At 37.5% G+C, this 26,841-nt stretch overlaps 1 protein-coding gene across 3 annotated transcripts in view; it reads left to right on the plus strand.

Moving 5' to 3' along the window:
- SLC44A1 (solute carrier family 44 member 1) overlaps nt 1–26,841 on the plus strand; it is a 200,313-nt gene that overhangs the window by 97,383 nt on the left and 76,089 nt on the right. For all 3 annotated transcript variants that reach the window (XM_030293175.1, XM_030293174.2, XM_030293173.1), the window contains exons 5-8: nt 10,302–10,395; nt 18,033–18,202; nt 20,167–20,256; nt 26,308–26,447. In XM_030293175.1, the coding sequence (XP_030149035.1) occupies nt 10,302–10,395; nt 18,033–18,202; nt 20,167–20,256; nt 26,308–26,447 (494 nt within the window). The remainder of the gene's footprint in view (nt 1–10,301; nt 10,396–18,032; nt 18,203–20,166; nt 20,257–26,307; nt 26,448–26,841) is intronic.

A 26,841-nucleotide genomic window follows, 5' to 3' on the forward strand; every position in this document is an offset into this window, starting at 1 on the left:
CTTTGTGCATTGTTGGTAGAAATATAGAATTGTATGTCTGCGATGGAAAAGAGTTTGAAGTTTCCTTAAAAAATTAAAAATAGAATTAACACAGAGGATTTTTAGGGCGGTGAAAATACTTTGTATGATACTATAATAATGGATATATGTCACTATATATTTGTTCATGTCCATAGGACATACACTAAGAGTGAACCCTTATGTGAACTATGGACTTTGAGTGATCATGATATGTCAATGTGTAGGTTCATCAGTTATATCAAATGTACCACTCTCGTGGGGGATGTTATAATGGAGGAGGCTGTGCATGCGTGGAGGCAGGGAGTATGTGGAAAACCATTGTACCTTCCTCTCAATTTTGCTGTGAACCTGCTTTAAAAAATAGTCGTTTAGAAAATAGATTATCATGACTCAAAAATCCCGCTTTTAGGTGTATACCCAAAAGAACTGACAACAGGATTTCAGAGAGATATTTGCACACTCATATTCATTGTGGCATTATTCATAATAGCCAAGAGAGGGAAGCAACCTAAATGTCCACTGATGGATGAATCGCTAGAGAAAATGTGGTATGTACATACAATGGAATGTTAGCCTTAAAAAGTAAGGAAATCCTGTCATATGCTACAACATGGATGAACCTTGAAGTTGTTAGTCTAGGTGCAATAAGCCAGTAACAGACAGATAGGGCGATGGTTTTCTCTGGCTATAGAATTTCAGTTTTGCAAGATGAAAAAATTCTACAGATCTGTTGGATAACAGTGTATCCAGTGTATAGCTAATATGACTATACACTGAAAAAATGGTTAAGATGGTCAATGTCATATTACGTGTTTTACCACAGTTTTTTTAAAAAGGAAGGATATTCTGATACATGCTACAATATGGATGAACCTTAAAACATTGTTAAGGGAAATAAGTCAGTCACAAAAGGACAAATACAGTATGATTCCACTTATATGAAGTACTTAGAGTAGTCAGATTCATAGAGACAGAATAGAATGGTAGTTGCCAGGGGCTACAGGGTGAGAGGAATGGGGAGTTACTGTTTTTTGAGGAAAGAGTATGAATTTTGCAAGATGGAGAGTTCTGGAGATAGACAGTGGTAATGGTTGGACAACAATGTGAATCTACTTAATGCTACCGAAGTGTATACTGAAATAGTGTGAAGGTAGTAATTTTTTTTATTATGTGTATTTTACCATAATTAAAAAGATGAAAGAGAAACATCCTGTTTGGGGTAGTAACTTTTTTTTTTCTAATTTTTTTAATGTTTATTTTTGAGAAAGAGGGACAGACAGCATGAATGGGGAGGGGCAGAGAGAGAGAGGGGAAACAGAATCTGAAGCAGGCTTCAGGCTCTGAGCTGTCAGCACAGAGCCCAGTGCGGGGCTCGGACCCATGGATTGTGAGAACATGACCTGAGCTGAAGTTGGGTGCTTAACCCACCCAGGCGCCCCTGGGGTAGTAACTTTTTAAATGATAATTTTAAACCTTATTTGAAAACATAAGGTAGGGGCACCTGGGTAGGGCTCAGTGGGCTAAGCGCCCAACTCTTGATTTCAGCTCAGGTCACAATCTCGTGTTTGTGGGTTTGAGCCCCACATCAGGCTTCATGCTGACAGCACAGAGCCTACTTGGGATTCTCTCTCTTCCTCTCTCTTTGCCCCTCCTCCACTTGCGTGTATGTGCACTCTCTCTCTCTCAATAAATAAACTTAAAAAAACTGTAAGGTAAAATAACATTTTTCTTACCAGACAGGAAGATAATACAAATCATTTTCAAAGAGTTTTAAGTTTCCATGACAACATTTGAGAGTGCTTTTTTAGTATTTACAACTATCCATTTGTATGAACTTTTATTACCTTTCCAAATTATTTAAAATCTTTTAAGGAAAAGCTAACTTAGGTTCCTAGAATAATGTTTGTAAGAAATGTATTTATTAGGAAACAAAATATTGCCTTAACTCTTTCTTGTAGACAAGAAAGAGGAGTTGTTTTCTTGGACCCTGAAGTTTGTAGAGCGCCTCTGTGGCATATGTCTGACCAGCACAGAAAATTTAGAAGAAGTAGCCGGACACTCGATTGGTTGTGTGGAGATGCTGCCATAGTACAAAGAGCTGTAAGAGGCGAGCAGAAGAATTTAGATAAATGTAAAAGTCGAAGTTCTGGTATGTGAGTTGTGTGGTAGGTGTGCAAGTGTACAATTTGTTAGTTTGGTTTGTAGTTTTTATATGATACAAATATAAATATGATGCTAGAGAATAAATTAAAAATTGCTTTTGAAAAAGTAAAATTGACAGGGTGCCTGGGTGGCTCACTTGGTTAAGTGTCCCACTTCAGCTTGGGTCATGATCTCGCAGCCTGTGGGTTCGAGCCCCGGGTCGGGCTCTGTGCTGACAGCTCAGAGCCTGGAGCCTGCTTCGGAATCTGTGTCTCCCTCTCTCCCCTTCCCCTCAAAAAGAAATAAACATGTAAAAAATTTAGAAACTGAAAAAACATTAAAATTGGCAAGTATCACAAGGACTCTGTACTAAGCGTCTTTGGCTCCTTATCACCTTCTGGCAATAGTGTGCATGAGTTTCCTGTGGGGCAGGATCATGCTCTTCCTTTCTGAATATCCAGGCCCTACCTCACATAGGAGCTCTTCATGTTTTTTGAAAGAAGGATGGATTGGGCTGCTCTCTTCCTCCCTATTGACACTTACTAATTTCTCATTCTCTCAGCACACTGTATCCTTTGCTCGCTTCTGAATCTCTGTCCGTTGCCACCAGCGGGTAAATTGTTTAGCTTCATTCTAACCAGAATTGACGGGAACCTTTGTTTATCTTCTTATTCATCTCTCAATAATCCATCTTATTCATTCATTTGTCTTTCCTAACCATACTATCCACCTGAATATTCATAACCTTTTCTTTTCTTGAGCCCTCTTGTTTTTCCTCTTTCCTAACCTTGTACCCTCCAGAGAAGACTGCAGACATCTGGTGAGAGCTTGTACCTGAGTTATTCTCAGCAGAGCATGAATTCCATCTCTCATTTTACTTCCCTCCAGTTTCTGGTGAACAGGTTTCCTTCTTACTTACTTACTTACTTTATTTATTTATTTATTTATTTTTATTTATTTTTTTTTTTTTGAAAACTCGAAGAATGTATACAATGCCCCTCCCTCTGAAGCCAACTTCACCTTTATATGAGATTTTCATCTGAACCCAGCCTGGCCATGTGAGGCAGTGAAGGAAGTGGGGAGAGGGAGGTCATGCCTGCTTGGACAGTCCCTTCCCTTCCTCTCTCCCCACTCTGAGTCTGGCCCATAGTTCATCCCTTGCTTTTCTCCACTGTCCCTGTTGTTCAGATCAATCAGGCTTGAGCCCTGCATTGTTTCATCGTACCATTCATTGATACCCATTTTGTGCCATGCACAGAGCCAGATGCTTTGCAGGTCATTTTATTCTTTCCACTTGCAATCTAAAGTCTAAATAGCAGTTTAGAAATGAGAACAACCTGTAAGTTGTGGGCCCACTGCATGGTCTCAGTGGGTGCTAATATTTTACATGGAATAACTTATTACCTTTTACATTACTCTTATCAAACTTTTATAATATCTAATTTGTTTTCCCTAACACAGTAGTAAAATGGCAGAAATCTTATCTTCCTTGTTTGTGTCCCTTTTATAGCATGTGAGAAATCACTCCCATTAGTGAGTGCTTCTTCAGTGTACCGTATTTTGTAGGAAGTCTGAGAGGTTTATGACCTACCGTTCACACCGTGTTAATGCTTTGAGTAGAGCCACAAAGGTGGGTGTTTTCTCAGTGATCATTGTTCTGTCTTTGAAAACCTCAAAGATTATGTGATGCATCAGATAAAATTCGTGAATATAAATAAGGCTTTGGTTATCATTATCTGGGTGTTACATTTAAAGTTAGTATCAATAGGGGTGCCTGGGTGGCTCAGTCAGTTAAGCGTCCTTCGGCTCAGGTCATGATCTCACGGTTCATGGGTTCAAGCCCCGTGTTGTGTTCTGTGCTGACAGCTCAGAGCCTGGAGCCTGCTTCAGATTCTGTGTCTCCCTGTCCCTCTGCCCCTTCCTCACTCACTCTCTGTCTCTCTTTCTCTCTCAAAAATAAATAAACATTAAAAAAAATTTTTTTAAATCAATAAAGCTAGTATCAATAGATAATCAGTATATTACCCTCTTTCTTACCAGTCCGTAACAATACAGCTTAAACCACAGAGTTAGTATTGATTCTTTTTCTTATAGTGAATCAAAAGATTGGACTTGATATCATTTATAAATAAAGAAAATGATCAACCCTAGCAACTGATTTAATTGCTTCCAAGTTCAGAAACCAGCAAGGGAAAAAAAAAATCCTTACATTTGATAGTGTAATTTTAAGTAATTCCTTCATTCAACAATTAAATGGGGCGCCTGGGTGGCTCAGTCGGTTAGGCGGCTGACTTCGGCTCAGGTCATGATATCGCGGTCCGTGAGTTCGAGCCCCGCGTCGGGCTCTGTGCTGACAGCTCAGAGCCTGGAGCCTGTTTCAGATTCTGTGTCTCCCTCTCTCTGACCCTCCCCCGTTCATGCTCTGTGTCTCTCTGTCTCAAAAATAAATAAATGTTAAAAAATAAAATAAAAAAGACAACACCCATCAAGTGTGTGGCACAGAAACAAAGACAAGGTATGGTCCCCTTGTTTAGGCAGCTTGCATAATAGAAGACAAACTTTTCATTGTCCTCCACAATACCTAGAAGTCTTGCACATAGATTTCCAAAGTTAATTCACTTAGCAAATATTTATTGTGTGCGTAGTATGTGCCAATAGGAGTTGACAGATAATGTCACACCACCAGCTGGTTAATGGGGGCTTCTTGGGAATTTCAAATACGTCCATACTTTTTACTGGTTACTGAAAATTGCATTCTTCCTGCATATATATATATGTATCTATATCTATCTATCTCTCTCTATATACACACATACATGTACATATATATGCTTTCCTAGTTAGAGAGAAAGGGGTTAAATTCATTGGACCTCATATAGCTATGTAATTTGTTTTTCATAATAAAAACTGTTCTGCATTGGGAGATTTTTATTAATTACAATTTTCTAAAGTATGTTTTCTCTTAATTTAGTATATCCTACAAATAATACTGTGATAACAAGTCAAGCAAAATGTTATTTTATTTATGTTTTGTTTAACAGAATTTTTTTAATGTTTATTTATTTTGAGAGAGAGAAAGAGAGGGCTGGGGGGGGGGAGGCAAAGAAAGAGGGAGAGAGAAAATCCCAAGCAGGCTCTGCACTGCCAGCCCTGAGCCTGATGTGGGGCTCAACCTCACCAACCATGAGATCGTGATCTGAGCCCAAAACCACGAGTTGGACACTTAACTGGCTGAGCCACCCAGGTGCCCCGCAAATCAAGCAGAATTTTACAGCAAGAGTTAGCCTCCAACTTACCAACCCCATTTTGTATTTTTGTTTCAAATTGGTGTTTTAGACCAGTAGTTCCCAACTAAGGGTAATATTGCCACTGCATGCCCCCCCCCAACTTTCTACTCCCCACGCTTAGCAGTGTTAGGAGACATTTTTGGTTGTCACAACTGAGTGAAGGGTTGCGGGGTGGGGGGAGGGTCCTGGAATCTTGTGGATAGAGACCAAGAATACTGCTAAAAATCCTGCAATGCACAGGACAGCCCCTACAACCAAGAATTGCCCAGCTCAAAATACCAGGGTTGAGAAGTCCTGTTTTATATAGTATAACTTATAGTGAATAGTGAAAAGCAAATAAACATTATATATAACACATAACACCAAAATAAGAGATTACAAATAGTTATTTCATATTTTTTTTCAATCAGGATGTCTGTTGTATGGCTTTTGACGTACTGCCTATGTACCAGGAGAGAGGGGTCCCACATATTTTGAAGACATAAGGTCCCAGTTCTCAAAAGAGTGCACTTTCTAAAAGTAGAGATGATATGTAAGCTAAAAAATTGCAAAATAATATGCTAAGTTTTATAATAGAATGAAGCAGTAAGTAGATTTGGGTGCATCAGAGAAGGCTTCCTGGAGGAGGTGAGGCTTGAGTAGTTTGTAGAATTCTGCTCAAACTGAACACTCAGATGGTAGTTAGGAATGGACAGCCCATGCAGAGGGAACAGCATGTGAAAAAGCCTGAAAGCTTGTTAAACAGCAAGAATTGTAGATAGTTATGTTTTGTTTTGTTTTTAATATTTTTAATGTTTTTTTGATTTATTTTTGAGAGAAAGAGAGCACAAGTGAGGGAGGGACAGAGAGGGAAGGGGGACAGAGCATCAGAAGCAGGGTCCGTACTGACAGCAATGGGCCCAATGCGGGGCTTGAACTCATGAACCGTGAGATCATAACCTGAGCCGAAGTTGGACACTCAACCGACTGAGCCACCCAGGCACCCCATAAGTAGTTTATTATGTTAAGATGAGGCTGGAGTTCTAGGTAGAGGCCTGCTTTAGGAGAGCTTTGAAGCCAAGGAGTTGGAAATTATTCTGAGGGCAGGAATATGATACAACTAATGCCCATTTTACAAAGACCCCTCTCAAGGCTGTGTGCAGCATATAGAGGAGAAACCCTTTGGGAGAGTGGTTTGAACCAATAAGAGATTTTAAAGGCCTGAGGTAGATAACTCATAGAAAGATCCAGTTGTCAGAACTTGGTTTCTTAAGTGTCTTGAAGGATATATGAAGACGATGGGTAAAGAAGAAGATATAGGATGACTTTCCATTTCAAATTCATGGGGATTTCATGGATGGTAGAGCCATTAACAAGGATGGAAAATACATGAAAGGAGGCAGAGCAGATTTGGAGAGTGGGTGATGGAAATGTCTTTTTTTCCCCCAAAACATGTTGTTTTTGAGGTATCTGTGGAATGTATGTTTTTTTTTGCCCAGGAGCTTATTGAATATTTGTCTGATTATGATTATTAGGAATGGCACGGAAGAAGCATTGTGGCCTAAGAGTAGAGAATTTCATTTCTAAATTTGTCAGTGATTGCTTATAAGGCCTTGGAAGTATTACTTACTTTGTTTCATCTGTAGTGTTTGGAGCATGGTGATGGAAACATCCCTCTTAAGGGAGTTCTTATAAGTGATGTTGAGCTAAAGAATAAATAATTGAATATTATAAGGCACTTGAAAAATTATAGTAGTTAAACATTCTGGGGACTATAGCAACTGTTTACCAAGATAAATGTTTATATACCCAAGTTGGCGTCCTAAGATCACTCATTTTGAATAACACTGGCTGAATTGCATGGATTGCCTCTGGTGTGGTTTAGATAAGCTTTTGTTTTTGGTTTTAGACTTCATTACTCAAGTATGGTTTTCCCTGCCTTTTGCATTAGAAGAAAAACTTTGTCTTACAGTTTCTGACCAAACCTCTTGTGCTAAGTATTGTTTATACCTTCACTTAAAAAAAAAACCAAAAACACCTTAAAAGTGTTCACTGAAAATGCATTAGCTAACAAACATGAAAAGAAAAACAATTGTAACATGTTTGCCATTACTGGGTTATTTTAATGTTCTTCATTGAGGCTTCTCTGTCCATCAACTTTTGAGCAGGAAGCATTATAAAGTTTCTTCTGATTGTTACTACTAACACATTGTAAAGATCTTTTTCTTTTAATCTATTTAGTACAGGATCTATTTAGTACTGGCCTGTGTCCCAGAATACCATCAGAGATAAGGCTATTATCCTTTCATTGAGCATTATCCTGGGAAAGTATTTATAAAATTGAACTCTGTTGCACCTGCTGACCTCCTTTTTTAAATGAAGAAAGGGTGGGGACGGAGATTATGTTCACTGAATTCAGCAGAAGCAGTGTGTTTGACAGCACTGACACAGTGCTTTAGTTAGGGCCTTTCATATTGTGTAAATCGATTCCATCTTGGACTCTGAAAGGAAGAAGTTGACCATTCAGATCAGGAAGTTGATGATCACATTGGGTGCTCTGCGGTTATTGGCACAGTGGCTGGTTTTTTTCATGAGGAATCCTATAGTAGGACTCCTGGATATTTCAGGATTAATCTAAAATGTTTGCTTTTCACCGCTGCCATGTTTTCTCTAAAACTGCTGTAAATGGAATCTAGTGGCATTATCTTCAAACATGAAAGACTAATTTTAGAAGAGTTAGATATTTAATATTCATGCATATTTAACATGACAAATAACATGCAAATTTAACTTAACTACAATAAGTCATTAAAATGGTAAAGAATGTTCAAAAACAGTTTCAGAAACTTAATTTCCTAGTGAGTCTGTCTTAAGAAGCTGAAGAAACTTAAGTGCCATGTAACTTTCAAGTGTCTCTTTAAAAAGATCTTACATTGTCCAATTACTTGAATTATCTTTATATAAAATAGATGCTACATGGTTTTATGACGTATGATATATATAGCCCACATATTTTTTTTTTACTTTTTTTTTTTAATGTTTGTTTGTTTTTGAGAGAGAGAGACACAGAGTGTGAGTGAGGGAAGGGCAGAGAAAGAGGGAGACACAGGATCTGAAGTAGACTTCAGGCTCCTAGCTGTCAGCATGTCAGCAGGGAGCCCAACACGGGCTCCAACTCACAAATCGGGAGATCATGACCTGAGTCAGATCTTAACCGATTGAGCCATCCAGGCGCCCCTACAGCTGACATATTTAAATACCTGGCAGGTTTATTGCTGGTTTGGGGGCAGCATTACTGAATTAAATGCAGGTTTGTGGCTTTTTAAAAATTCTTTTGGTTGACAGGATAAGGTATAAATGAAATAAAACCACTCTCAAGTTTGTTTGTTATCCCAGCAAATCTTTTTTCTGTAGTCTCTTCTAGCTCTTTCTTACATCCTCACATGATATTTCTATAATTAGTTCAATGTTAAAACCTGCCATTTTCACCTCACATTTTATTTTAAACTTTTTCCAGGGTGGTACCATGTGAAACTTCATTGTTGCTATAATATAAACACAAAGCTATTCTATTTATATTTAATAATAAAATATTTGGCCAAATTAGTAATCTGGTAGGAACTGCAATTAATAAAATATAAACAGTTTACATGATAGAGTGCAGTAGGTCCTTAGCAAGATTAGGACTAGAGCCTAGGTCTTCTCAGTTAATGGTATTTATCGTTACAATGAACCTGACAGTATTCTCGGTGCTGTATTACAAAATCAGCAGGTCAGTAAAATAATACTTATCAAGGATTGGCTGGACTGCATCCGACTTTTACATATTATTTAGATTTGTATTAGCCACACAGACCAAGAAATAGATGGCTGTTTGCATAACCAACCTAGGATTGAATTTGAGCTTGTTTTAAACTCTCTGAAAGCTGAGAATTCTTTGATCAATTTGTTCAGTTTATTTACAGTTACTATTTACTGCCTTTAAAATAAGGAAAAAGTAACGTATTGTCTGAAAACATATGTGCTGTATGCAGTCCTTTTACATACTTAGTAATGGGAAGCATAGGAAAAAGGGACGTCATGTGTAGTTGAGGCAGGGTTTGTAGTCAGAGACACCTAGGGTTCAATTCCAGCTCTCCTTCCTAGTAGCTGGGTCATCTTGGGCAAGTTATATATCTTATCTTTTAGCCTCTATTTCGTCCTCTGTAAAGGAGGTGTAATAGCCCCTGCTTAATCAAGTTAAAGTAAACACACAATTAACATATGTATGGGGTGAGAGGAGAGCCCCTCCACCTAGTGACTTTCTGAGTTCCCAGTGTGTTGGAAAGAGGGGTCCATCTCCAATCCTTCTGCAGGGATGATAAACTTGCATGGGTATAGAACCAGCCCTGGAATCTTGGCCTGACCCTCAGAAATGCTGGGGTGGGCCAAGATACTTGGCTTCTTCAACAGGAGAATTTTGTCATGTTTCTGTTGTTTGGTTGTTTGGAGATGTGCCTGGACATGGTTTGGTTAGTTATAATTAAAAGTTGACTCTTTAAGAAAAAAAAAAATGTATATATATATATATATATATATATATATATATATGGCCACATATATGGCAGACACTCAAGAAAGGTAGTTCTAGTACTTACTGTTATTATTACCCTGAGTATTATTAAACTTTGTACATAAATTGCGAGAGAGAAATTAGTTTTAAATGATTGAGGACTGATGCTAAAGACCAAGTTAGATTCTTATTAATTCTAGTGTTTAAAAGTTGTATATGTTGAGTTGATATTAACATACAAAATGAAATTACAGTGAATCCATGGGAGAATTTATTTAGGCTCTGTTCTGCCAACTAACATACAGCTTTTCTTTCAACAGGCTCAGCACTGTGTAGCTACAACCTAAAGCCTTCTGAATATACTACATCTTCAAAAGCTTCTGTTCTTTGCCCCAAACTACCAGTTCCAGCGAGGTAACTTTTATTGTATTTTGTTAACTTGTGACTTTTGTTTTTGTAGGTAGATTTTAAACTGTATGTATTATTCTGAGAGGAAAGTTACTTGATGATACCTGTTGCTTATGACCAGTACTTATTTTTACAACAAGACTTAAAAAGTAGTAGTAGAAATGACAACATGTGTTTCATATCTTAAAACACACACAGAGACAAACAACTTTTCTCATTCTCAGATATTTTAAATTTCTTTGGGGGGGGCTCACTTTTTTTTTTTTTAATGCCATACTTTTTAAGTGTGGAGAACTGCTGAATCATTACAAAATCTGCAGTGAAATTAGAAGCCAAGTCTCACAGTCTCCAAAGATTCTCTGAAGTTGATTCCAGTAATACTTAGTGGGATTATTTTTTAATTTACTTTGTAAATTTAAAAAATATGCCAGATTATTCTCCATCCTTTATTTCAGGCTACATCTTTTAGGTACATTCTCTATAATAATACGCTGTTTGCCATATCTTATCCAAGGTCTTATTCAACAAATATTTATTATTAAGTACCTACTGCATATCATGGATGCACAGAAGAGACAAGAAATATTCTTTATTTGGAAGGATCTCACAGTAGTTATAAATAAAGCCAGCTTTAAAATTACAGATTTTTTTTTAACAAGGAAACAAATTTGCAAGCATTGTACAATATGTCCTCAGAATTAGGGGCGTAGGATTTGGAACATGTCTGATCTTGAGAACCTTAAGTGTGTATCACTAACCATATATGACATGCGTCAACTTCACTAGGAATACTGAATTGAGACCATTTTTATTATATCTTAATATATGACAGCAAGCTACAGGTTAACATTTTGAGACCCATCTTATGTCTGCTTTCCTTTGGCTTGCTTATGGGTGTAACTTGTGCTTTATTAACTTGAGTGAAATTTGAAATTTTCTGTTGAAAAAGTAGACAACGGAATAATATCACTTTAGTTGATTTCCAGCTCTTTTAGTCTTGTCACGTTGCTATTGAAATTAAAATGTAAAGCCTATGGAAATAAAAATAAAGGAACTGTTTTAAAAAGATAGTAAGTAGGGCCTATAAATTATGGGCTTAGACCAATTGGTAAAGAGACTCCATTCATGAACATTGAAACTATTAGGGAGGCTGTGACAGTAAAGAAAAGGAGGTCCTTTGAATAGAGTCGCTGGAGAAAATTTATCAATGTAAAAACAAGAAAGGCTCTGTCCTCTTATCGACTCAACTGCTAAAAGCCTGTTTTAAATGCATACTTTGAGTGTAGAGTCACATTTTAAGGCGTAAACATGTTATGAAAGGATTACCTGAAAGCCTTGATGTGAGGATGCCCCCGTGTAATATGGGTGGGGTCAGGTAAATCCTCCTGCACCAATGACCTCCGACTCTACCATGTTGAGGACTGCCTGTTCCTGGGTATCTATCTCAGGTGTTCCATTCTTGGCTGAATATAACTCACGTATCTCACATAAGGTGTCCTAAGGACATTCACTTTGAAGATGAAACATAGTATTAGGGGCTTGGGTTTTAGACATGGACAGACTGGGCTTCTCACAAGGTCATCTACTAATGTCTCAGTAATCCAAGAAGCAATGATGACCCTATGCCATCAGAAACCTGACTGTATACTGTTTATACTTATTTATATATCCCCATGTTTCACTAATCTTAGTACCTTACAGTCTAAAAGTATCTTACCACTTTAATTTGAACTCAGCCTGTTGGAAAGTAAAAGCGAAGTAACAGTTGATAGAAGGAAGTCAGATTAGGACCTTGTAAATATCATCATTTAGCATATGACAAGCAAAGTATAAGGATCAAAAAACAAAGAATTTGTTCTAATAAAAAACTTGGGGCAATACCATGTTCCACACTTTGTATTAGATACCAAATCTCCAAAGATAAGTAAGATCTAGTCTCTGTCCTTAAGAAACTCTGTCCTTAAAAAAAAAAAAAAAAAATAGGGACTGTTTTGGTGACTTTTTTGTATACACTAAAAGACTAGCACTAGGCAAACCTGTGCTGAGGCAAGTGGCCCTCAGCATGGTTCCTATCTATTTTGTGGTCCTCTGAGGAGTGCCCTAGTGGGACAGAAAGAGCTAAACCTTAAGTCCAGATAGGCCTGGGGGTGAATTCTGTGTCACCAGTGTCTCTTTGCCAGCTCAAGCAAGTCTCTTAACCTCTCTGTGAACCAAGTTTTCTCTTATGTAAAATGGGAATGTTAATACCTCTGTCATGGAATTGTTGTAAGAATTAAATAGGCAATATGTTTTAAGCATCCATTATTTAAAAAAAAAAAAATTAGCGTTTATTTATTATTGAGAGACAGAGACAGAGCATGAGCATAGAAGGGGCAGAGAGAGAGGGAGACACAGAATCTGAAGCAGGCTCCAGGCTCTGAACTCAGCACAGGGCCCAACTCAGGGCTGGAACCCACAAACCACGAAATCATGACCTGAGCCGAAGTCAGACGCTAACGACCGAGCCACCCAGGTGCCCCTTTAATCATCCATTATTGTGCTTGACATGTGGCTTAAGGAGTAAGTATTTCTGTCAACCTCTAGAGCCTCCCCTTTTGCCCCTAACCTTCCTGGGTCCCCAGGGACCCTCTGCAACTGAAAGCAATGCCTGTTTCTTAGATAAAAGCCATTGTAAACTAATTTGCAATAAAACACTCACACCACATAATTGCCAAATGGTTACTATTCCTAATGAGCTTTCGAATTTTAAAAGCAAATGCCTAGAAAGGGCCATATTTTATCCAAATTCATAACTCTCTGTTGATGACATGCCAAGCATGGTAGCAGTAGGGAGACAAGCTAGCCCTTATGCTTAAAATGCTTAAAGGTTTAAGTATAGCTAGAGAAAATTGCAGTGGTAGAAACAGATTACATAAATTCAGTTTATTCACCATTTATTGGATACTTCTGGATGCCAGTAAGGATATTAGGTGTTGGAGAATTAATAGCATGATATGGAAATGAGAAACCAATAGCCAAGAAAAAAAGTGTTATCTGTACATATTTTAAAATGAAGAATTCAACATTAATTAGCATTTATAAATCATCTGCTGTGTGCTATAGCCACCATATTAAGTTTCTCATATATGTTGTCTTATTTAGTCCTTACAAAAGCCTATAAGGATATTGTTCCTAATTTATAGATGAGGAAGTAGAAGATCAGTTACATAAGTTGTGCAAAGCCACAAAACTAATCGTTGGGAATCATAATTTTAATCTAAGATCTTGTGAAGTCTATACTGCAGTTAGTTTTACCCTGATGTGAGCGTTTTCTAGTTGTATCCATAGTATAAGGTGAGCTTAGGGCCCTCCTACTCTGCCGTCTTCCCCAAGACAAAGTCCTACACCAGTTGGTTAAAAAAAAAAAAAAAAAAAAAAAAAAGGTGGGGGAGCCTGGCTGGCTCAGTCAGTAGAGCATGCGATTCTTGATCTCAGGGTTATGAGTTCAAGCCCCACATTGGGCATGGAGCCTACTTAAAAAAAATTTTTAAAAATTTTAAAAAAGAGTACAAGAATGAAAGTGAGAAAATAAATAAAATGAAATGTATGAAAAACCAATGAGTATTGCCATTATAGTCTTTATTTATTTGCTGTGTTTTCTGTGCTATAGAGCTATTGCCAGAATCCTTTATTGTTACTCTTTCTTAAATAAAACTTTTCCTTAGAAATCATGTGTAATTGCTTATTTATAACCTGAGATTTTAAGATAATGGAGATGCAAACTCCTGTCTTCACTTCTGAAGGCCTACGGACAAGAGATAATACATTGTTTGTCATCATATTTTGAGGGAGCTCATTAGCTATGATAGTCTGGACTTAAGGCAAATGGACAGTATGTTTGCCAAGGTAAGATACAATTTTCCTCTGAGTGGCTAATTTTTAAAAATCTTTAAAAGACTCATTATAAATTCATTTTGTTCTTGTTGACTGATGTTTCAATAATGTGAAACAGCATCAGTTCCTAACAGGACTACATTGACTTCTTAAAGATTCAATATTCTGTGGGCTTCAAGAGGTAGAGGAACTTACTATAAATAGAATTCTTTATGCTGTCCTCTTAATTAAGAAGCACAGGGTGTGTCGTTTAGGTTAGATACTAAAGTAGAAAAGATCTCATAGAAGTATTACTTTCTGAGAGGTATATGAAATCAGCTAACTCAAATTCATTGTATCACATAGGATTTAAATGGTAAAATATAAGACAAACCATTTCAATGCCATGATTACTTAGATTTTTTAACAAGAAAATCATCTGAGTATTAAAAACTCATGGCTGATTAAGTTGTTTTTGTTTGGGAAACAGTAGAGAAAATGAAGACAAGGGAGTGTAGTGCTTTTTCTTTGAAACTAAATATTTAGGGGCGCCTGGGTGGCTCAGTCGGTTGAGCGTCCGACTTCAGCTCAGGTCATGATCTCACTGTTCCTGAGTTCAAGCCCCGCGTCGGGCTCTGTGCTGACAGCTCGGAGCCTGGAGCCCACTTCGGATTCTGTGTCTCCCTCTCTCTCTGCCCCTCCCTTGCTTGCACTCGGTCTCTATCTTTCTCAAAAATAAGTAAACATTAAAAAAAATTTTTTAACTAAGTATTTAACTTTGATTTTTTAATTGTAACCAAACATTGCCTTCTCTTGTGTCTTCTATTTCTGATATTCCTTACCACTTGACCATTTTGACCATCAGCTAGACAATGTAATCTGCCTGTACTAGTTTTATACCTTCAAATGTAGAGCTGTCAGGTTTTTCTTTAAACCAACATAGATTAAATTATAAGGTAAGGGACCCGTTGTTACTTTGCTTCAATCCTTTGAAGGAGACTTGTAAAAGCACTCTTTCCAATTAGCCAAGTATTTATGGATAGTATAAAAATGACTTGAGAGGGTAAGAGTGCAAATATTGCTCAGCATTTCCTCTTAAATAGGAATGAAAGATTCGAATTTTAAGAGTATAATCCTTCCCTTTTCAAACCATCGATCCTCATTATAAGTCTGAAAAGCAGAAAAACACAAACACTACTGGGCATCTGCTCCTTTTAATTTAGAATTACTGACTTATGGCTGGGATCTATCACAGTTATCATCATCAACATCATCATCATCATCATCATCATCATCATCAAAGACTCAGAGAGGTCTTACTCCTACCCTTTCAGCTAACGGATGGAGAAACTGAGAAAGAGAGATGGAGTGACCTGAAGCTATGTAATGTTAGGAGGATCACCCAGGGCTTTTGAAGTCAAGGCCAGTTTTCTTTCTGTTATAACAGGCTCTGCTCTCTTTTAGAAATGTTGTGTATGTCTCTTTGAGTATAAAACTATATTAAAATCCTGTTAGTATATGGGAGATACAGGTGGAGCTGCTTCTGGACAGAGGGTAAGGTACACTTGTGGTTATATGACAGGAAAAAAGAAACAGCAGGGCCAAGAAAATTGGTGGATGTTGAAAATGAGAAAATGACATCAGTATCCTTAAGGGAGATACATTTTATGTTCAAGGTTGGAGGCAAGTGAGTTAAACAGAGGCTATATCAGAAATGATAGGGTAATAAGTAAAGCAGATGAAGATATAGGTAACCATGGAACAGAGAGGACTTTGGTTTCAAAGGATAGAGAACGAGGCTTCAGTTAAAAATATGGTTAGAAGTCCTCAGACAGGGATATTAAAGTGTCAGGGACATTATCTAGATAGCATCAGGAAGAAAAACAGTCATAGGTCACAATGAAGCTAATGTGTCCCACATTAGCCTCCATTGACTATGAACTTATGGTTAATTCTTTTGATTCTTTCCTGTAATATTTCTGACGAAATCCATTTCACTTAAAGGTATTCTGTAATAGCTTTTTATATCATTAGCGAAACAAATTTGGTCAAAAACAATGACTTTCATGCCTGTAATTTAAGCCCTACTAAGAATGCTCTGGCTTTCTGCAATTTCTGACAAAATATTGAATCTTGGACATTAACTTTCACCAACACCATTTTAGAGGTATACACAAATACACCCACAAGTCACAAGAGTCACTTCTTTTTTAAGTGAACATTTCTATCATAGTGTCACATCATTTTGGGGGGATACATTTTGCTGAAGCATAACTAAGGTAAGACTAGACCTTTATAATTATTTTATTGTTCCATGAACTTCAACAGGATGGAAGATGTTGCCTATTTTTACTCCCAGTGATACTCATTTACCAGCATTTAAGGAAAATCAATACATAGTACACGTTTATTTTTATTTGAAAAATATTTTTGTTGTTTTTTGAGGAAGGAAAAACAAAGATAGTGTCTTGCTTCAGGTCATACAAAATTGCTTGCTGAGATCAGAAACTTTGGAATTTGGTCCCCAATCATAGACTCTTCTCCACTTATTTGATACAAAATACAGTGCCAACCAAAAATGAGAGCATACTTATATCATTCCAGCCAACGGTGTTATATTAGAGCTATGAGTGATAGTTCCACAAATAATTCTGAAAATATGAGATTTATGTTAGTGATAGCTAAATTTTAGTGCACACAGAAGTGTGTATTTCTGTATGGACAGACATATGGACTCTCTTAGAATTCATTCAAATCACAACTGATGGCATGTTCATAGAGCTTTTTTAGAATCTCTCATTGATCAGATGCATACCATACTTTCCAAGGCTAAAGTAGAATATGTTATAACAAACCAGACTTACTTATGTCATGGTTCACACATAACTATGTTCCTTCACAAAAAGAGTTGTGGTCAGTGTAAACCTGATAATAACGGATTACCTCTTTTTTTTTTTGAACACAAATAATCTTATAATAAAAATTATATATAGAAAGAAAACAGCTCAGAATCCCATGACCTTAACGAATCAGAGATTTTTCATTTATTTATATTTTTTCTGTTCTCATTTTTATGTATATATCTTTTGTACAGAGATACAACCATCACTTTAGATACAAATTTTTGTTTTTTTCCCCTTGTACTATTAACCTCGTGTTTCCATACATTAGTATCCATGGTTATTGTTTTAATTAGCTGCACATTATGCTGTATGTTGATGTCTTGGCATGATTAATTTATATGAGGATTATTAAGCTTGTGCCCCGAACACCTTTTTTAATGCAAGGTTCTGTATGCTGTTCTGATAGAGGAAACATTCTATTAATGGTGGCACATTTCAAGCAAAAGCATGTGTGTTTTCTATTTTTAAATAGCTTATGGCAAAAATTCATTTTCAGCTCAATGAAGTATATGTTCCTTAAGTTTTGTCATCTGCCCCTTGACTGATAGATGTGCAGGCTGAGGAGTTTAAGTGTTTGGTTTTGCTTTTGGTAGTTCTGTATGTGCGTATGTGTGTGTATATGTGTGTGTGTTTCTTTTCAGAAGGGGAGGGTAATGTCTTCTTTGGAACATGCACTCCACCCTCTTTGATAAGGCCTGTGGCAAGATTCGCATCCCTGCCCATGACAGTCATCTTCATAGCATTAAGCTCACGGCTCTTAGCGCCCATATGATGTGTGGAGGGTGGAGTGTATTGCAGTCATAATCACCTTTCATTTGTGTGTTTGATGTGGCATTTATATTAAGTAGGAGTAATTTTTTTTCTGATTTTTTTTTCTTGTGTCACCAGTGCACCTATTCCATTCTTCCATCGCTGTGCTCCTGTGAACATTTCCTGCTATGCCAAGTTTGCAGAGGCCCTGATCACCTTTGTCAGTGACAATAGTGTCTTACACAGGCTGATTAGTGGAGTAATGACCAGCAAAGAAATTATATTGGGACTTTGCTTGTTATCACTAGGTAATTGTTTTTCTCATTATTAGCTATTGCATAGTACTGCAGTAGAAGACTGTTCTGTCTTTTAACCAAAATATGAATACAGTGGGGATACCTGTAAAATGTTTAACTTCCCATAGCCAAAATAACTGTTTCAGATTATATATAGTTATAAATATATACATATTTATATATATATATATATATATATATATATATTTATATATCTGAAACTAATTTCCTTTCTTTTTCTATCATTGGAGAAAACTGGTGTTTTCCCAGACTTTGGTTACTGTCTCTAATAACCTTTAATATGATAGGAGGAGGCTTCTCTTAATGAATCAACACCCCTTTGTTTTCAGTTATGATTCCAAAGGCTTATGAAAGGAGGCCACATATTCTCTTACACATTTCCATCAAAGAACATAGATTTCTGATAGATTACTTTTGAAATATGTTTTTTTTTCATTGCTACAGTTCATGATGTCACTGTATTGCTGGAAAAATTAGGAAATCTCCACTTGTTAGCCATTGAGTTTTCTTGTCAATAGATAATATAATTAGGTAAATGTTATTTCAACTCCCTACATTATCCTAGAACTATATGTAGCCATATCAGAATCTATAGATCTTTCTAGTTGGGAGGAGTAAACTGTGGTAGGAACCAAGCAACTATCTCATTATATATGTGAAATGAGTTATACCTTATACCTGTTAACAAGAATTATAGTCTTTGAGAAGACTAGCTGTATTTCCGTCTTGTCATTAGAGAGTATTTTCTTTTTGCTTAGGTAGTACTTGACTCAATTGAAATAATGCTGTCCATATGAAAAGCTATTTCTGTGATATTTGAAACGCTCCCATCTGTTTTTGGTTCCTGTACATTTATTGCAAAAGTGAGTACCTTAATAATGTTACCCAGTCACAGATCCCAACCATTTATTTGGCTTTGCAAATGGCCCGAAAAATCTTGACTACTAGTCTGGCTTTATGAAAAAATTATTTGGTTTCTGAAATAGTTGAATACTTTGACCAAGGCGGGGGGGATGGGGGGGAAACACCTTAAAACTGGTGATAATAATGTTAAGTCATTGGGATTCCAGTTTTTATTAGAATGGTTCTCTTGAGGCTTAAGATCTTTAAGAATTTATTTGTGAAATGGGCCTTTAGATGATTAAAGATGAACAAATTATGATTTTAGAAATGAATTTCCCCATGCAAAGGTCAAATCTCCCGTTTCTTTTTTAAGATTTTCACTCCAGATTTTAGCATGTTGGAATTTAGCTTGGGATGGGTAGAGGCATTTGGCTAAATAACTCAAACTAAGCTTTGCTTTTCTTTGAAGAGTCTCTCAACCAATCAGGACCCCTGACACCAGTTGAAAATTAAGGTCAGAGGAATTTGGGCCTCCGTAGGCTTCAGAATATTATTCTGTAGGATCAGAGCATCTCTTGGAGTTTTAGAAGAGAAATGACCAGAAAAAGATAAAATACTGTCTAGCTCATTGACCAACTGTTAGAGAAGTTGGTCTTGAAATGTGAGGATTACACATGGAAGTGTAGCTAGTTTAACTGATCTCTGTCTATGTGTGGTAATTTTTCTCATCACCAACATGACACATCATTCTCTACACTTTGTGTGTTAGCATGTATGTTTGCATGTGAGTTCCAATGTCTTCCCGTGGTGAATCCACAACAGTTCTGTGCTGTTTTTGAGTCACCATGTGCATTTGCATGTTTTCTTTTCTGTCATTTATAAACCCACAGTTAGGTGCCTGTAGTTTCCAAGTGACACAATTCAAGTGGTGCACGTAGGCTCGAGTACCAGAAATGCAAAAGTAGCTAGTTACCCTTCTTCCCTAAACTGGGGTCTTGAACTGGTCAATAGCAACGTATTATATTCCTAGGAGAAAACAATTGAAAGAGTTTCTCTTTGTGTTTTCCAGTGTTTTAAAATAATATTCTACATGTTCTCTATCTTCCCTGCAGTTCTCTCCATGATTTTGATGGTGATAATCAGGTATATATCAAGAGTACTTGTGTGGATCTTAACAATTTTGGTCATACTGGGTTCACTTGGTAAGCTGCTTCTTCCTTTGTTTTTTAGTAATTAGAATTGAGAGTGAAGTTTGCTCTTAACAGTCCCTCAGTGCAGAACCACTTTGATTACTTTAAATAATTTTCCTTTTGTAAGCCTTGTGAATTCATTTATAAACTATAAAAAGACTGGTGAGTGGATTACACTGAAGTTAATTCACTGTGAGATCACTAAATGGAATAAAATGGCAGAGTCATTGGCATATTTGGAATAAAAGGGGGCTCACATTTTTCTGTCAGTGTCAGTTTGGGGAGAAGAGCCCAAGAGGAAAAAAAAAAAGCAATTGAGGCTCTGTTCTGCTTCTTGTTCTTTAATTTTCACTTGATTCTTTCAGTGTTCCCTGCCTGGCAGAGGAAGGGACCCCTTTGCTTTTATCTTGGACTTTTTATTTTTTTTATTTTTTTTATTTTTTTTTTTCAACGTTTATTTATTTTTGGGACAGAGAGAGACAGAGCATGAACGGGGGAGGGTCAGAGAGAGAGGGAGACACAGAATGGGAAACAGGCTCCAGGCTCTGAGCCATCAGCCCAGAGCCCGACGCGGGGCTCGAACTCACGGACCGCGAGATCGTGACCTGGCTGAAGTCGGACGCTTAACCGACTGCGCCACCCAGGCGCCCCTATCTTGGACTTTTTAAAGGCCTGATCTACCATTTTAAGGTGTTGAAATTCTTTCTGGTTAAAATATTTCTGGGAGGATAATTTTATGTGTGTAAAATTTCATTACTCATTTTTCTATTGGCATTCTATTTTGTTTAATGTTTTTGTTTTACTATTTTTTTAATTTTTAATGTTTATTTATTTTTGAAAGAGAGAGACAGAGCATGAGCAGGGGTGGGGCAGAGAGAGAGGGAGACACAGAATCCCAAGCAGGCTCCAGGCTCTGACCTGTCAGCACAGAGCCGGATGTGGGGCCCAAACTCATGAACCACGAGATCATGACCTGAGCCGAAGTCGGATGCCCAACCAACTGAGCCACCCAGGCGCCCCTGTTTTACTATTTCTAATGAAACCTTATGGGATTTGTATGTTTATTGTCTTTTTTGAAAATAATAATTTCTCCCCCCTCCCAATCATAAATGTGACACCTACTAATGGTATCTAACTACTTCTATGGCTGAAAATAGAAATATAAAAAAAGAAAAAAGTTTTATTTTCACATACCACCTCTTTTCTTTAAAGAGAATTTACTTTTGCTTTTAAATTTTTCAGGAACCCTACTTCCCTTCTGTTGACCACTATTAGCAACTTGAAATTCAGAATACATTATATATATATATATATATATATATATATATATATATATATATATATATATAATGTATTCAGAATACATATATATAATACAGATATATATATACATGTACATATATATATATTTTTTAATGCTTTTTTTCACTGCTTTTTAAAATGAAATAGTTTAACTCATTGTGAAACTTTTTTATTAGGGGAGTTTGTCCCCATTACACTTATGATCCTGTCTGCTATGTTTGGTCTTACTGATGTCATCTCTTTTATGTTTTCCTTAAGTCTGTGCTTTTTTATGTTGTTTTCCCTATCTTTACAATATGGATTGTGCTTTCTTTGGTTATTGTCACCCTTGCTTTGGATGGCATATATATATGCCGTGTGTGTGTGTATTTTTTAGTAATTTTTTTTTAGTGTTTATTTATTTACTTTGAAGGGGGTTGCAAAGGGCAAAGAGAGAGGGAGAGAGAATCCCAAGCAGGCTGTGCACTACCAGAGCAGAGCCTGATGTCGGGCTTGACTCATGAACCATGAGATACCGAGCCAAAGTCAATAGTCGAACGCTTAACCAACTGAGCCACCTGGGCACCCCAACATATATTTTATTTTTTACTTCTACAGTTGGTAACCTATATAGTTTCAGAAAATATTCTTTAATCTAGAATCCTATAATTTTTGAATGGCTCATTCTATAGAATTCTATCCTATAAAATTTTTAAATTCCATAATTTTTAGGGGTGCCTGGATGGCTCAGTCAGTTAAGTGTCTGATCTCGGCTTAGGTCATGATCTCACGGTTTGTGAGTTTGAGTCTCGCATCAGGCTCTGTGCTGGCAGCTCAGAGCCTGGAGCCTGCTTTGGACTCTGTGTCTCCCTCTCTCTCTGCCCCTCTCCCGCTCATATACTTTCTCTCAAAAATAAACATTAAATAATTTTTTTTTAATTCTGTAATTTTTAAAGGCTGAAATGAAGGAATATGTGTTGAGTTTTCCTCCACTTCGTTTAAATTCAACATAAACTTCTTTCTTTCCAACCTGTCTCCCACTTTATAACTGTTACCAAATAATCTGTGTTTTTGCAATCAAGTTATTTTAAAATTAAAATATTATTTAATACATTGTACCCTTTTAAAGAATTTTTGCTTTGCCTTGAAATGTTTCATAATTACATTTAAGTTTATTACATTCTTCTGTCCTAGTTTTAGTGAGAACTATTTTTGTAAAACTTCATTCTTGAGTTCTAAATTTTGGTTCGTCTTTGTTTTGACGAGAATCTGAATTCGAGTAACTTATTCACGAGGCAATTGTGGGTCGTATATTTTCTCAACTCTTGATTATCTAAGATTATTTTTGCCTTACATGTGAATATTGAATCTGTTGCATGTAAAATTCTTGAGGTGCAACACGTTCCCAGTGTCTGTACTTTACTTTTTGGAGACCAGCCTAATTTTATTTCTGAGCTGAAATCAAGAATCAGACGCTTGACCGACTAAGCCACCCAGACACCCCTTAACTTATTCTTATAATTTAAAGTTTCTATCTAGTTCTGAATCTTTAAGTTTGCCTATGATCTCTTTTTTTTGGGGGGGGGGGCAGATATTTTCCAACACAGAAGTAAGTTTTCTTATTTCTGTATTTGATTATTGTTTCTGTTCTAGTGGTTTTCTTCTTAGGACCATTGTTCATTCTTTTGCTATCATCTTCTAAATTATCATTTTAATCCTGATAACATTTTCCTTGTATTCAGGAAGTGTTCTTCGAGCGTATCTTCCATATCACTGATTTAGTTTTCCTCACTGCTGGTTCTGTACATGACTACTTCTTTCTATTATTCCGGTTCTTCCTTCTCCCAGCCATATTTCTTTTCATTTCTACTTGTGACCTTTGTATCCAGTTCTAGTGATGGTGTCTTAGTCACTTTTGGGCTGCTATTACAAAGTACCATTGACTGGATGCCTTATCAACAGGGAACATTTACTTCTTACAGTTCTGGAGGCTAGGAAGGCCAGATCCAGGCATGTGCAGGTTCGGTATCTGGCGAGGGCTGGCTTCCTGTATCCAGCCATCATCTTGCTATGTTCTCACGTGGTGCAAGCAGGGAGGAGCTCTCTGAGGTCTGCTTTATAAGGGCGCTAATCCCATTCATGAGGGCTCCACTCTCATGACCTCATCATCCTCCAAACACTCAATTCCAAATACCAATGATCACATTAAGGATTGGGATGTCAATATATGAGTTTTATGGGGACACAAACATTCAGTTTATAATATATGGAGAATTTTTTATAATAAAAGTAGATTTGAATTCCAGTTCTGCCACTTACTTGGTATGTGACATTTGGCATGTTACTTAACTTTCCTGAATTTTGATTGTATTTATTATGTATAAGATGGGACTTGTATTACCTACTTAATGGTATCATAGTGATTCAGTTTGGTCACATCTGTTGTACGGTTCCTGACACAAATTTATTTATTTATTTATTTTGAAGTGTATTTATTTATTTTTTTAAGGTTTTTTTTTTTTTTAGATTTATTCACTTTTGAGAGAGAGAGAGACAGAGCATGAGCAGGGGAGGGGCGGGGAGAGAGAGGGAGACACAGAATCCGAAGCAGGCTCCAGGCTCCGAGCTGTCAGCACCGAGCCTGACGCGGGGCTTGAACTCACAGACTATGAGATCACGACCTGAGCTGAAGTCAGACGCTAAACCGACCGAGCCACCCAGGCGCCCCTAAGTGTATTTATTTTGAGAGAGAGAAAGAGAAGGAGAGAGGAAGAGAGAGAGAGAGAGAGAGAGAGAGAGAGAGAGAATCGTAAGCAGGCTCTATGCTGTTAGTGCAGCTCCTGACACGGGGCTCAAACTCAAAAACCTCGAGATCATGACTTGAGTGTAAATCAAGAGTTGGGTGCTTAACCGACTGAGCCACCCAGGTGCCCCCCCCCCCGACACAGATTTACATGTTTAATAAATGATGTCTGCTGCGGCTGTTGTGGACAGTATCCTCCTTGATGTCTTCATTATTAACTCATTCTGTTTTCTGTTTTTCTTTCTCATTTGTGTTTGCCTTTCCTCTCCTCACTTTTTATTCCTGTTTGCAGAGAACATATTTTATTCCATTTTTTTGAGGCTGCTACAATTTTCTTTAAGATTTCAAAATGGAAATATTTCCCTTTTTCAAATGTTTTTCATAGACTGGTGGTTGTTGAAGTTTGTTTACTCATCTTCAGTAGAAAATAATTCTTGCTTGCTATTTGTCACCAGGTAGAGTTGGAATTTCCCTTTGACACTATTCAGTGTTTACTTGAGCGCAGGTGGAGGTCATGTTGATTTGCACAGATCTCAGCCCTATTTGTCTTCTCCCAGACGTTTATCTTGTCTGCCCACACATACATATCTTTACTCTGAATCTTCCATTTCCTTACCGTGGCCTACAAGGCCTGACAGTATGATCTGGTGCCCGGTGCCCCCCAGCCCGCCACTCTTCCTACTCTGCCCCTTGCTAGTTGCTGTAGCCACAGTGGCCCTCCTCCTTTCTCTCCTGCCAGGCATGGTCCCATATCAGCATCTTAGAATTTGCTATCACCTCTTGCCTGGAACATCCTTTCCTTAGATGTTGTTTGTTTTTGTTTTTTTTTTTAATGTTTTTATTTCTTTTTGAGAGAGAGGTGGGGGTGGGGAGACAGAGGGTCTGAAGCAGGCTCTGCACTGTCAGCATAGAGTCTGATGTAGGGCTCAAACTCACGAACCATGATATCATAGCCAGAGCCAAAGTCAGAGGCTCAACTGACTAATCCACCCAGGCACCCCTTTCCTTAGATACTTTTATAGATTGTTTTCTCCCTGTCTTTGATTCTTTTGCTCAGATAACATCTCACCACTGAGACCTTGCTTACTCATCTTCTCACAATGCTTTCCCAACCCCAGCACTTTCTATCCCTATTAAAAAGTGACTTTTTTTTCTTAGACTTCATATTCTTTATTTTTACTTACTTCCTTATTTGTTTGTTTGTTTCCTTATTACTGTATAAGCTCCATGGAGGACAAGGGTGGGGACTGGGTTTTGTTCACAGCTCTGTCCCCAGTACCTAGATGGGTAGATGGCTCTGGGCACTCAGAATGAAGGTGTCTGATGCAACCCTCTTCTGTGGAGGCGGGTTGCCCCCCTCTTCTGTCTAGTTCTTGAACTCTGAACCAGTGATGAGGAGAACAACTCCCATCTCTGGCACACACTTCTATTAAGCTATCAAAGATTTCCTATCTTTTTCCCACTTTTGGTGGGAACCAAGTCTTTGATCTTCATTTGCTCATTGGTACTGAATCAACTGCATAACTGTTTTAGCACGAGGCAGGGGGGTTTCTGTGATGGCCCAATAGAAAAGATCTTTGCCTTCCTCAGCTTCATTGCTGATTTCTGTGACCCTTACTTGCTTCGTACAAACTCCCCAGCTCTCAACAGGTGCTGAGTCTCTTTATGATCAGTTCCTCTTGGGGTGCCTGTCTTTGTAGGCTCTCTCTGAGCTTCAGAGCCAATAATAGATACAGTTGAAGGATGTTTATTTGATACACTGAAAGATGTCTTAGTAACCTAGTGTGCATGATGAAAATGGAGTAAATGGAGCTTCCCTTATGCCTGCAAAAAGTTACAGCCACACACCTCCCAGCCAAATGGATTGTTGCCATGTTAGTCCCCCGGTGTTATGTAGGAAGGGTCCAGGAAAGTGAAGATTAATGTTAACACATTTTCTTGTGCTAGTTATTTCCAAAACAATTGTTTTTTGAACCCAGGTGGCACAGGTGTACTATGGTGGCTGTATGCAAAGCAAAGAAAGTCTCCCAAAGAAACAGTTATTCCTGAACAGCTTCAGATAGCTGAAGACAATCTTCGGGCTCTCCTCATCTATGCCATTTCAGCCACAGTGTTCACAGTGAGTATGGACTTGGGCCAGCTATCTTCTAGGTTTGTGTTTTTATTCACAGGGATCATTAATGAAGCAGAAACTCACCTCTGGCTATTGCATGCCTAACCCCGATCTCCCTTAGATAAAAACTGCCCCATGGTATGGAACACTAAAGAGTCTTCAGAAGGCTTTCCTAATGGAACGTTTTATTCTGTACTGCCCGCTTGTTGAGAGAGGATTTTCACTTAGAATATTCACATTATCATTTGTTAAGAAGAACATATTATTTTCATAATACAATTCCTTTTTAAAAAAATGGGTTTCTTTACTAAAGTATGTTAGGAAATATACATATCGTTTCATTTACCTGTTTGCTAATTATCTTCCCATGTTTTCCCTTTAAACTTTTTTTTTCCTTTTT

Source organism: Lynx canadensis, chromosome D4, assembly GCF_007474595.2.
Source record: "Lynx canadensis isolate LIC74 chromosome D4, mLynCan4.pri.v2, whole genome shotgun sequence".
Taxonomy (NCBI): domain Eukaryota; kingdom Metazoa; phylum Chordata; class Mammalia; order Carnivora; family Felidae; genus Lynx; species Lynx canadensis.